This window comes from Perissodus microlepis, chromosome 15, assembly GCF_051167445.1.
Source record: "Perissodus microlepis isolate ML-2025 ecotype Zambia chromosome 15, ASM5116744v1, whole genome shotgun sequence".
NCBI classification, from domain to species: Eukaryota; Metazoa; Chordata; class Actinopteri; order Cichliformes; family Cichlidae; genus Perissodus; species Perissodus microlepis.
Genome location: NC_140475.1, coordinates 16126485 through 16138640, shown reverse-complemented (window position 1 = coordinate 16138640; position 12156 = coordinate 16126485). Strand labels below are relative to the sequence as shown.

The 12156-nt window shown below is 42.2% G+C and overlaps 1 protein-coding gene across 2 annotated transcripts in view; it reads left to right on the top strand.

The window, feature by feature from the left end:
• sipa1l1 (signal-induced proliferation-associated 1 like 1) overlaps positions 1–12156 on the top strand; it is an 89722-nt gene that overhangs the window by 71830 nt on the left and 5736 nt on the right. For both annotated transcript variants that reach the window (XM_084954438.1, XM_084954436.1), the window contains 13 exons: positions 297–395; positions 1300–1475; positions 1751–2038; positions 2463–2612; positions 3271–3404; positions 5424–5521; positions 5643–6130; positions 8305–8496; positions 9301–9469; positions 9912–10146; positions 10489–10659; positions 10738–10849; positions 11355–11433. In XM_084954438.1, coding sequence (XP_084810564.1) covers positions 297–395; positions 1300–1475; positions 1751–2038; positions 2463–2612; positions 3271–3404; positions 5424–5521; positions 5643–6130; positions 8305–8496; positions 9301–9469; positions 9912–10146; positions 10489–10659; positions 10738–10849; positions 11355–11433 — 2391 coding nt within the window. The remainder of the gene's footprint in view (positions 1–296; positions 396–1299; positions 1476–1750; positions 2039–2462; positions 2613–3270; positions 3405–5423; positions 5522–5642; positions 6131–8304; positions 8497–9300; positions 9470–9911; positions 10147–10488; positions 10660–10737; positions 10850–11354; positions 11434–12156) is intronic.

The following is a 12156-nucleotide window of genomic DNA, read 5'->3' as shown; positions in this document are numbered from 1 at the left end:
TTCTGCAGAGCTTTTGCTAATACGCTGTTCAGATAGAGAACTTGTTTTTATTCATGCAAATAAACATCCTAAGGATCACGCAGGTTGTTTAAAACTGCTTCTTAAGTGGAAGTCCATTATTCGAGTATTTCAAATATCCTGCAAAGTTTTTTCCAAATAATGACTTATTTATGTTGAACCAAAATACACCCCGGGGGCTGTTTGGTTCTTTGCTTTAGCTTCTGTCCTCCAGTCGTCCCTGTCCTTTAATGGCTCACATCCACTTTGTGCACCTCTCTGCTGTTCTTTATATCCAGTTCCTGACTAAAGGCTGTGAGACATCAGAGATGACGCTTCGTCGAAATGGCCTGGGGCAGCTCGGCTTCCACGTGAACTACGAAGGCATCGTAGCTGAGGTACTTGTCCATTCACAATGAAAATGTGTGTCTGAGAACTGTGAAGCGCATTCAGGGAGAACACTTGCTTATGCGCGGTTTGAGAAGCTCCTAATTTGTAGCCGTAAAATGTTTGCTGGTGATGAAGCAGCCCCAGGGAGATGATTTGCATCACAACATAGCAACTTGTTGTTGTCATGCAACAGATGTTTGCACACATTTCCTTTCTCAGACAACTTGAGGTTCAAATACACCTTTATTTTTAGTGACAATGAGTATTTTACCAAAGCGATGTTGTATAATTTAATAGTTTAATGTACACAGATGTGCTTGTCCAGCAGTATGAAACGCCAAGTTGTTCAGTTTTTATGCTTTATTTAAAAAATGAATTCTTTAGCGTGATATATACGCTGTAATATATTGTGTAACCTGACGTGCACCTCCCCAGAAATCTAACTACACATGGAATTGATACAGCCCACAACTACTGTGACTGGCCTGTTCAGCATCATCGATTCCTCTTGTGCATTTCTGCTTACTTCTCCGATGCAGTTTTTGTTTTATGAGTGAAATAATAGCAATCATCTCCTCATAATCATAGCATCAATATAATGATTCAGAAATAACAGCAATTTCCTGGAATGAGATTGCTGAAACTATTGGGATGGATATGAGGGAGTGTGCAAAAAAAAGAGAGAGAGAGAAAAAGTGGGTACCCACGAAAGGAAAAAAATCCCAGCATTCTATTTTTCTTTTCTGTCAGCTAAGACTGCATATAAAACACTGAGACATGAGCACACAGGCATAAATGCGGGCAACAATATCAAAGGATCTGCAAAGATTCCTCTGCAGAAGTCAAAATCAAGGATTACTGAAGATTAAGAAATTATTCTGGGATTTTTACTTTTTGTAACTTTATTTTTAGGTGGAGCCATACGGCTACGCTTGGCAGGCAGGACTGCGGCAGGGAAGTCGTTTGGTGGAAATCTGCAAGGTTGCTGTTGCAACTCTGACCCACGAGCAGATGATTGACCTCTTGCGGACTTCGGTGACAGTGCGCGTTGTTATCATCCCGCCACATGATGACGCCACTCCACGCAGGTAAGTGGAAAAGAAAATTATGTGTGTGTCATAGACTTTTCATAGAAGTTGCATGTAGCCACTGTGATGTCACATGTTGGTTTGTGGCAATGTCCAAACTTGAAACCTTGAGTTTGGTGTTTTGGCCCTCAAATTTTGTGTCTTTGGAGCCAGAGGTGACCAATATTGTTGTCCTGAATGTTATGCCAACCCTTTTCAATATGGGTTATGCAATATGCAAGCCCTTCTTCCACACAGACACATGTGAACTAAACTTCTTTTCTCTCCCTCCACAGGGGCTGTTCAGAGCTCTATCGGGTGCCTGTGTCAGAGTACAAGGGCAGCAGCAGCGACAGCGGTTCCTTTGAGTACAAATTCCCCTTCCGCAGCAACAATAACAAGTGGCAGAGGACATCAAGCAGCCCTCAGCAATCACTGACTGCCTCGCCACAGCCCCACACACCCAACCGAGCCATCAGCCTCGGTAGCTCAGTGGGAAAGACGCTGTCAGCCGAGAGGCTGGAGAGGGGTGGTGTCATCCCGCGGAGCGTTAGCAGCGATGGACGACCTCTAGACACCAAGAGGTTAGAGCTTGTTGGCTCTTTAAGTATGTATGATTGGAAAACCGTATTATGTTGAAGGAGACTGGGAAAGGTTTACTAAAGAGAGAGCAAACTGGAAAATATGTGCTGCGAAAGCCAGAATCCTCCAGCTGTTTAACTGATCAGTTGTATTACAGTCCATATTTTCCTGGGTAATAGATTTTATTTATTTTTTAACCTTTGCTGAAAATAAACAAAACATTTTTATGTATAATGAGTGCTTCTGTGCTTTAGAAGTAGACTTTTTTCCCCCATGTTGATTGTTTGGGACAAAATAAAAATCCATCTAAATTTTCCTGAACTTTGAAAATTGAACTTTTATAGTCTTTTGGCTTAAAAAATCAAAAACCTTCATGTTTTCATGAGCAGATAAATTCTTACCGTTTCTCTGTGTTTCCTACACCAGGATGTCTCCAGGCAGTGAGAGCTATAGCCTGGCCTCATCTTTGGCACTAGGCCGTTCCCCTCATAACCGCAGCTCTCCCAGCAACCTGTCCTGTTCCAGCGACGCCTCCGGGAGCTCTGCTCACTGGAGACAGAAGTCCATGCCTGAGCAGTAAGGAAGAATATGTGGTTATGGATGCGATTTATGGATAGTGACTGCATATTTTATGTACAAAAACCCCCAGTTTCTTCTCACTACAAAGTTTTATGCTGCCTTTAGGGATTTGTGATTTCATTCATCAATGATAGAAAGTCCACTGCGCTGTATGTGTACTCTGACATATGGTCAGGTATTTATCGTAGATGTCATAAAATATGTCTTAAACCAACAAAAAGCAACAGGTTGATATACCGTTTTAAACAGACGTTTAAGACGCATTTACATTTAAGAAGCTGATTTATGCATTTATGCACCGTTGTGACATAAATTATTAAAATTTTTTATATATATGTGTATATATTTTTTGCTATATACAAAAAAAGTTGGCTTGAAGTATAATCTTTTTACAACCGTAACAGCATATGGCATTACTGTAGGAGAGTGAGATGCTAGCATTTAGGTCTTTGTCTCTGTTAATGCTCTTGACAGCCCCCCCCCCCCACCCCCACCCCGTTTCAATTTCCAACCACTGTAGCCTGTGGGAAAATGTATTCTGTTTCAAACTCTGTTTTTCTATCATTCCTTCCCCTGTATTTTTAATCACTAAAAACACATTTAAGTAACTTTAAAAAAGGGGGTTTAATTTGGTGCATGTGCGCTCGTTTCCTAGATTTGCAAGCAATCGCCACTCTCCGATGTCCGGGGAGAGACGAGAGGTGGCTGGAGAGAGCGGGTCAGGTGGAAAGTCCTCTTCCAGTTGGTCCAGGATGGATGAAGGGGGAGGAGCCGAACGCGGGTCAACAGGTATGTTGGAATTAAGTGCGCTGTAAAGTCTTGGCAAATTGTGGCGTATTTTAATACTATCAGTAGTGTAAACATAAAACGCAGCATAAATGTGAGCCTGTGGACGTGTTTTTATAGACATCAGGGCAGTTGGCTTTTCAGTTTTGAGGGCGGAGGAGGAGACAGCACTGGAAAGAAATCATCCATATTTATCTGTGGTGGTAAATTTCTTTCAAATGACAGGTATCTTGAAGAGTGTGTGAGTGGTGTTTGTGTGTGTGTGCCTCCTCATCTACCTCATCTGCCGGTGACATTTTTTCTTCTTTGCAGCAGCAGCTTTTTCATAGAGATAAAAACTCTGACAGCAGCCACAGCGCTTCCCTTCCACTCCCCCCTCACTCCACTCCTCTTCCACCTCCTTCGCCTCTGCAAGCTGTGAATTATATTGCCTTCACTGAGAAGGTCTTAATGTCTCTGCAAACAAAATGGTGGAAACGTAATGAGACAAATGGCGAAGGAAGGGGGGAATTATTGAATAGGGATCAGAAAGAGGTGTTCAAACGGTGACATTGGGTACAATAAGTGGCTTTTTGTTTGTCACTTTCCTTTCTGTTCTATACGACTTAATAAGAAGAGAAAAGGGAGAAATTCCTTTCTTTCCCGTCAACACAGTTGGCCACCCTAGTCATTGTGCGCCTTTCCTTCCCTCCCTCCCTTCAGTCTGTTCCTCATTCTCCACTGCTGCTTGTTTTTGCTTCTCATTCAAACTTCTTTTTATTATATTGTACATTCCCTTTCATTTAATTGAAAGTATTCTCCCATGCACTGTTTTTGGGACCTTTCTTTTATTAAAGGCCCGAATCCCACAAAGCCCCCCCCCCCCGCTGCTCCTTTGATTCCCAGCAGGATGTTGCTTTGGTTGATTGTTGACCAGCCTAGTTTCAGTCATGTTCTCAACCTGTTCCTGACCGCCACAATGACAGTTAAAGGCTTTAGTCTTTCATTTTGTGGTTGTTCATAGCACTTATGTCGTTACTGGTCAGGGTGGAACAATGTAAACTGGGCCAGTGCAGCCAGAGTCAGCCAAGTGTCTGGCCCTGCACTGTACAGTCTGCTCTCTCTGTGGTTTAGGGATCTGTCCTTTTCCTCTTCCTTCCATTTTCACCCTTTGACCTGCCAGTCTTCAGCAACGATTATGTGGTCATGTTATGTCCAGAAATAACACGAGTCACGCAGCGGGCAGAATACATACTTTTTTTTTTTGTTATGCACACACACAAACAGGACATTTGCTTACCCTTTAGCCTCAAAAGGGCTTTCCACCAGAGTAATTACATGGTTAATTCATGGAGAAATTACTATTTGTCATGACTTTTCAATACTTTTTTTATATTTAGCTTAAAAGGGTAACTCTTCAGAAAGTGAACAATACACAAATACCCACATATGCTTGTATATAAACACGTGCACTCCTGAAAAGCAGGCATGCACACGTGCTTACATCCTTTATTAGTGGAGAGCCCCGTGGGCTGTGGTGCAACTTTGCAGATTAATGTGCGACTGAATCTACATTTCTAGATTCATTCCAGCAGATGTTATGATATTTCTCTTTACTCCCTCTGTCATGATGCTGTGGTCATTAGCAGCCTTCTCTGTAGGTCTTGTTGCATAACATCCACAGGATTATACAATAGTCCCAATTATACCCCAAGTTTTGCTTCGGGACACATACACACGTTTTCTCATGCGGCACAGCTTGCCCAGAACAAACAAAGCCAGCAGGGACCATCTGGGGACAAATTTGTGTTTGATGTGCTTGGCTTTTGCTGACAAGTGATGTGGGTTTTTGTTCATGGACATGGCAAAAGCAAAATAAAATCAGTGTCGTGAACCTCTCGGAAGCGCAACTGCTGTAGTAGTAAAATATATGCAAATGAACATAACTTCTGTGTGTATTCATCAACGATGTTTGTGCCACAGGGTGTGCTCTCATGTGTTTGTCACCAACCCCAGCTCTGTGTAATGGTCTATTTATTGCAGAGGCGCCAGTCTCGAAGTCTGGTCAAGGATACTCGGGAGCTCCTCGTATCCAGAGGCAAGAGCAAGTCATCCACCTGTCCCCGAAGAAGGGCAGCCAGGTCAGGCTTTACATGGTTTTTGACATGATGGTGATGTAACATGAACATTTAGGCTTTTTTGTATAACCAGAATATTTTATCATTTCCCCTGTACTCGTCCCTATTATCTGTCGTTATGCAGTCGGATGGCCCTTACTCCGGTCACTCCAGTAGTAACACACTATCCAGCACTACTTCCAGTGGGGGCCACAGCGACAGCGACAAATGGTATGATATGGGGACTGGTGGGGGCTCCAGTGGTGACCAGGGTGACCCAGAACCCAATGGCCTGGGAGGAGGTGGTTACCTCCAGGGCGCCTCGGCCGACAGCGGTATCGACAGCGGCTCTTTTGGAGCCTCTCACCACGCCCACCCCCACTCTCACCACGGCAGCACCACCTCGCTGCTGGCTCCCAGTGGAGGCAGAGACAGCAGGGAGAGGTCAGCGTCCCCATGGCACAGTCCAACCGAGGGAGGCCGCAGGATGCTCGAGAGGTCGCCTGCTGCTGCCGAGTCTCCTGGCCCTCCAGGAGAGAGAAGCATGGATGGAACAGGTCGAAGTCCACCTACTCACCTCCTTGTTAGAGACAGCAGCACCTACAGCCTGAGTGACACTGGATCTCACTCAAGGTGTGTGTGGGTGTGGGTGTAAAACCTAAAGTTTCAGTATTAAACTTATCCTCTAAGGCAGGGAGTGCAGGCTTGAGGGTGGAAGTTTCCAGAAAAATGTTGTGATATGATTAAGACTCCTGACAGAAGAAAAATGTTTTAGCTTCTTCTTAGAAAACGCTGGATGGTTAAAGCTTTTGTAAAACACTGAAGAAAAACAGATTTGAGAAGAGATCCCACTTTTGATTCAATTGCATACAGCTAATGACCACAAACACTGTACTCCATTTGTTGTTTCTCACCTTGAAGCCTAAGAATTGCACCTAGAACGTAACGTGATGACATGATCATACCTGAGGTTGAGGTAAACTGCTTCTAGAAGCAGATGGCAAATGCATCATCATACTGTTTTCAAATAAACACATTTCACTAAGAAGCAATTGTTTGAAAGACCTGAATTAAATCTATTAAAGTAGAGTTTGACAGCAAAGTCCAACAATGGTAGGAAGTAGACCCAAACCCTCCCCTGGAGTCTAGATGCTGGTGGTGGTGATGAAGCAGTTGGAGATTTAGGTGATGATCTCTGATCTGAAATGGTTAGGAGGTGGGTTTGATGAATGAGAGCGTAAAATGATAATTCAGAAGAAAATGACTGGGTCAGAGTGACAACGACACAATTGAGTTTGACAGCTTGGGATGTAATGAATAGACTGAGTAAATATAAATCTACCTGATTAAACCTGCATTAACTGTATTTGTGCAGCTCACTCAGCTTTACCACTTTTGTCCTGTCACTCTTACCTTGATAGGATAAGCAACTGATCCCTTAGCCACAATACACTAAAAAAAAACTCAAGTTGTTTAACATTGATTGACAATGAATAACATAAATTGGTTCATTCAAAATATGTTTCATCTCACAGCTATAACTAATCGAGCTTCAGTTATGCATTGAGATCTGGCCTCATCCATTTCATAATTTATTATCTCAGTATTTGCTTGATTGCTGCAGTCATTGTAGTGCATGAGATAACAGAAATAATCTTTTAAATGTGGATACAAGCACTGAAGTTTGTGTGTTAGTCCCTCTATTTGCCAATTTCCATCTTAGGAATCAGCTGATTAACTACAGAATTTCAACCACCGAATCGGTTTTGGTGGTTTTTCTCTTGATTTTTGTGTTTTTTGACTACAAATTAATCAAATTTATGACTTACTTTACAACTGTAAGTATTTGACACTTACAGCTAGGTCAGGACACTTAACATGTATCTGGTGCCAATTTATTCCTGTGGAAATCAGTGATTTATATATACTGGATGCATGAAGTTTCCTTCACCATCTGTTCAGCTCCCTTGTGCTGGCACACTTTGTCATATATATTTTTCTATTATTTTATTATTCAGTTTGGGGTGGGGTTTTTTTTGTTGTTTTTTTTAGCAGGCTAACACAGAGAAACAAACAAAACCATCACACTAGCAGCCAGTCCAGTTAGCATTACCAGTTAACCTGATAAGCAACTTTAGACTGGTTCAAACCTAGAACCTTTTTTACCCTCACCTAACACTCTCAAGTACTTTTATACTGCAAACTGCATCCACAGACACGTTTTTAAACGTGAAGCCAGCCTTAAAGAGTAATTTTAACTCCCTCTACACATGCCAACTTTTTTTTTTTTAAGTTAAGCTGTTATATGAAGATCTGAAGGAACTCCAGTGACCTGCTCTTCTCATTTGAAGAGTCTTAAATCACCAGTAATGATAGTTACACCTCATGACCTCGGTATCATGTGTCCAGCATTAAAACTACATTTGTATTCTGTCACAGTGATGGAGGGTAAAAAAAAAAAGGGAGGGGGGGCTTGCCAAGATTGGCTTGACAGCAGGTGATACTTTCATATAGTTTTCCATTTATACCTGAATAATATATGCCCTACCTCAAAGTTCCTTGATAAAAGATGTCTCACTGCTGAATTTTGTATTACTGCTTGACCTAAGACCAAGCTTGACTTCTTAAAACGTAAAAGCATTAAGATTCTTGCCTAAATAATGCACAGATCTGGGTTTAAAAGAAAAAGCCTGTCTTTGCTTTAAGATGTATTTTTGTTGTTGTTGTTTAGTGAGGATTATGATGCAAGTTGTGTACATATGTTTCATTACTATTTCCACATCCTGTTCGTTTCCTCTGTCCATCAGTGCTCGCCACTCGGGCCACAGCTCTCCCAGAGAGGAGTCGTCCTCTTCGGCAACCTCCCCTTCATCTCAGTCCTCAGTGTCCCCTGGGCCCAAGAGCTTCTACCCGCGCCAAGGAGCTCAGTCCAAGTACCTGATTGGTTGGAGGAAGCCCGGCTCCACCATCAATTCTGTCGACTTCGGAGACACGCGCAAGTAAGGATGAAAGGACTATACAAAAAGTAGAAAACAACAAAAGTCTTGAATTGTTATTCAAACTGTGTATTTGAGGTGTGAAAAGTTACATATATTATTAAAGTTATATGTTATCAATAATTCCTCTAGAGGTTTTTGAGCTTTAAATGCCTCGGCAAAAGAGAGTTGGATGTTTTTGTGTCAGCTCAGTGTTAACTTTCACAAGAAGTTATTGATCCTGGTGATTTTATTTTCAGGCGGTTGGTTAATAATGAAGAAACAGAACAAATTAACAGGTGAAAGATGTTCCGGTCTGATTTTTCTAAATTTGGCAAATCCTTCAGATGGTTCATTGGGCATAGTACAGTGCATTGAAATTCACTTTATTCCCAACCACATTAATGAATGATGCCTAATGTTGCCACTGTGGCTGTCTTTTTCCCCCTGCATTACTGCATTTATACTCATTGGATCAAATTGAACTTTCCTCTGATTTATAGCAGTGCTTTCATTTGGCAGACTGCTTTTAATCCTACTACAACTAATACTACAATTTTTACATTAACGGTTTTCATGTAATATCATGTGTACTACTTGATTACCCCCTTGTGGCTCAAGAGAGTATTGCATTAAGTGCTATAATGCACACCCTGAATGTGATTATTTATTTATTTATTTTTTTCCCATTGAAAGGCTACATATCTTTATTTTCTGTGTCATTATATAAAACATTATCAGTGCAACATGATTTTCTCACAACTGCCTTTTTACTGACACTTTGTGTGTGTGTGTGTGTGTGTGTGTGCGTGTGTGTTTGTGTCTTAGGAAATCTCCAGGAGAAAGTGGAGTAGACGTGGTTCCAACCCCGGCAGCCAGGCCATCTCTGAGAGACATGCACTCGCCCCAGACTCACGCAAAGTCTACAATGGAGGAAGATGTGAAGAGGCACAGTGCTCCAGACAGTCCCCCGCCACCACGAAAACATAAAGAAAAGGTACGTCTGCCATTAAGACCAAAAGCAGCTACTATAAAGGTTTGCACAGCTTTCAGAGAATTTGTCAGGTGAGTGGAGTGAATTCACTTGGAAAGCTCAATTTGCAGTCTTTGCTTGTTCCGTCCACCTTCGCAGCCACTTCAGCTTTTCGCAGGCAGTGGTACAATTGTAAAAGCAAAGGTCAAATATCAAACATAAAAATCGGGTGTTAATGCTCGTCTGCTTGTAGCTAGAATAGGTCATTCACCTGCACATCGTTGGGGGAAAAAAATGTATTTGATGTGTGGCGAATGTTTTTTGGCAGCAGATCAAACAGGAGAGAGGCTGTAGCTGATGTAGAGCAGCACTGCAGCCCCTGGTCTCACACAGGTGTCAGAGAAGACTCTGTGCAGTATTAAATGTGATCATTAAAGTAACACCTGCTCACTTTCACCCTGCGCAGCATAGCCAGAAGTCGCCGCCAGAGCAGCCTCTCAGCCGCCGTCGCTCGCTCCATCGCACTCTATCAGATGAGAGCATTTATCGTGGCCAGCGCCTTCCCTCCCTGAGCGACAACATTCCTGAACCGGCTCTCGCCGCTGACGTTCTCTTCAGCTGCTCCACCCTCCCACGTTCGCCCACCACTCGTGGCGTGCCCCTTAGACGGCCTTCCTATAAGCTGGGAGTCAAACTGCATGGTAAGCTTGAGTAGAAGGCTGGCAACTCGCTTCATATACTGAAGACATAATTTGTTGCTGATAGTTGTTACTGTTATGCAATGGGAAATAACCAAATGCATTAGAAAATAATTAAATAAGGGTGCTTTGAATAAATGCAACGCAGCTCATTATGTTTTCTGCAGAACTAAGAGGTGCTTATATTTGCCAAGGACATATTTGGTTACCATATCTCTTAATATTATGTGATAATGACAGCGAAGGCTAAACCTAAATTATTTTATTTTTTTCCTGCTGTCCCCTCTTTTCAATAAAAATGCTCAAAAGTGTGGAAAAATCACTTTTCAAAACTTAATTTAACAGGTGACCTTTCGGCATCTGACACATCATTGGTGGATTTGGTGGAGCGTCATCGTGGACCTCTCCCTCAGGAGCTCATGCCCCTCCCCTCTTCAGACAGAGACAGTCCCCTCGAATGGACACACCTGGTGGACGTGGCCAATACCTTTGAGAATGAGCGAAACACACATTATGGTATAGTTCTCCTGCTTTTACTAGTAGTTAAAGCAAACACTTGGTATTCTTTGCCCTCACTTTTCTGTCTTCTTTTAGTCCAGAGAAGTTTTGTTTTTGGTGACTCAAACCACCGGAGCAGCGGCACCTCCAGTCCACAGCAGTCTCACATAGAGCTGAAGCCTGTTCCACTGTCACGGCCCTCGTCTAGGTACACACAACACACACGCTGTAGTCTGTGTTAAATGTTCACATGCAAGATATGTGCAGCGAACACACATCACCTCAGGACTGCAGACAAAAGATAAAATTACTGTCCTATTTTCCTTCATGAAAAAACAACTTCACAAAGCAAATGAGCTAAAGCCATCCAGCTGCACAGAATGAGAAATTACAAGATCCAGAGGTGCTGAGCAGGTTAACGGAGTACTGCCTACCTGTAATGTTGCATATACTATGTGACAAAGTTGGTTTGGTTTGGGAATTAGACTTTTTAAAATGAAATTAATTAACTATCAGTGCAACAAGAAGAAGTTTCACGTCTAACCAGATAATACAAGAAGCAGATGGTGTGTGTACATATATAGATTAATAACTGAATTCAGTATCCAGTAGAACTGGAATATACAGGGTAAACAAGAGTTTGTTGCTAATAAAATTCCACTTCAAAGATGTATGCAGTGTTTACTCAGGTTGACTTTCTTTTCTTGCCGCAGTGAGGGACATATAGGGCTGGAGAGGAAAGTGACTAAGCTGGAGGCCATGGTGAAGATGCTTCAGGAGGACCTGAAGAAGGTGAGACGGAACCTAAAACATGACACACAGTTTGAATAAATATATACAGTCCTGCGGAGAAAAAAAGAAGAAGAAGAAGGCCCAACATGTCCCATTTTATTCTAATCTGTCTAAAGGACATTGTTCCAGGAGTGAAGGCTTTCATTTGGGAACCCTTCCAAACAGCCATAGATGTTGAGTCTTCTTCTAATTGTGCTGTCATGAACTTTATCGTTTAACATGCTAATTGAGGCCTGTAGCTCCAGGGTTTTTCTCTGAACGTTACTCGGTCTGACCTTGAGGTGAATTTGCTGGGACGTTCAATTCTGGGAAGATTGGCAGCTGTTTTGAATGTTTGCATTTGTGCATAATCTTTCTCACTGTCGAGTGACGGTCTTCAAATTGTTTGCAAATGGCATTGATGGGCAGTAAGAAGTGCTTCTCTAAGATCATTGCTGATGTCTTATCAGTGAAATGTTTGAACGCTCCAACCCAGCAAACTGTCAAAAATCTGCTTTTATAGAAGAATTTATAGAGATGCTCAAACTGATGATCAGCCAATCAGATTTAGCAGCACCTGGTGACACATTATCCTCTTACTGTAAGGATAAACTGGTTTTTTCACATGACTGCATTGAGTCCTGTGCAAACTTTTGCTCGGTGCTGCGCTAAAAGAATCATTTTTGGTTCCCCTCTTCTTTTGAAGTGTGAATGAAAGATACAGACTTCAGTTGCCTTTGTATA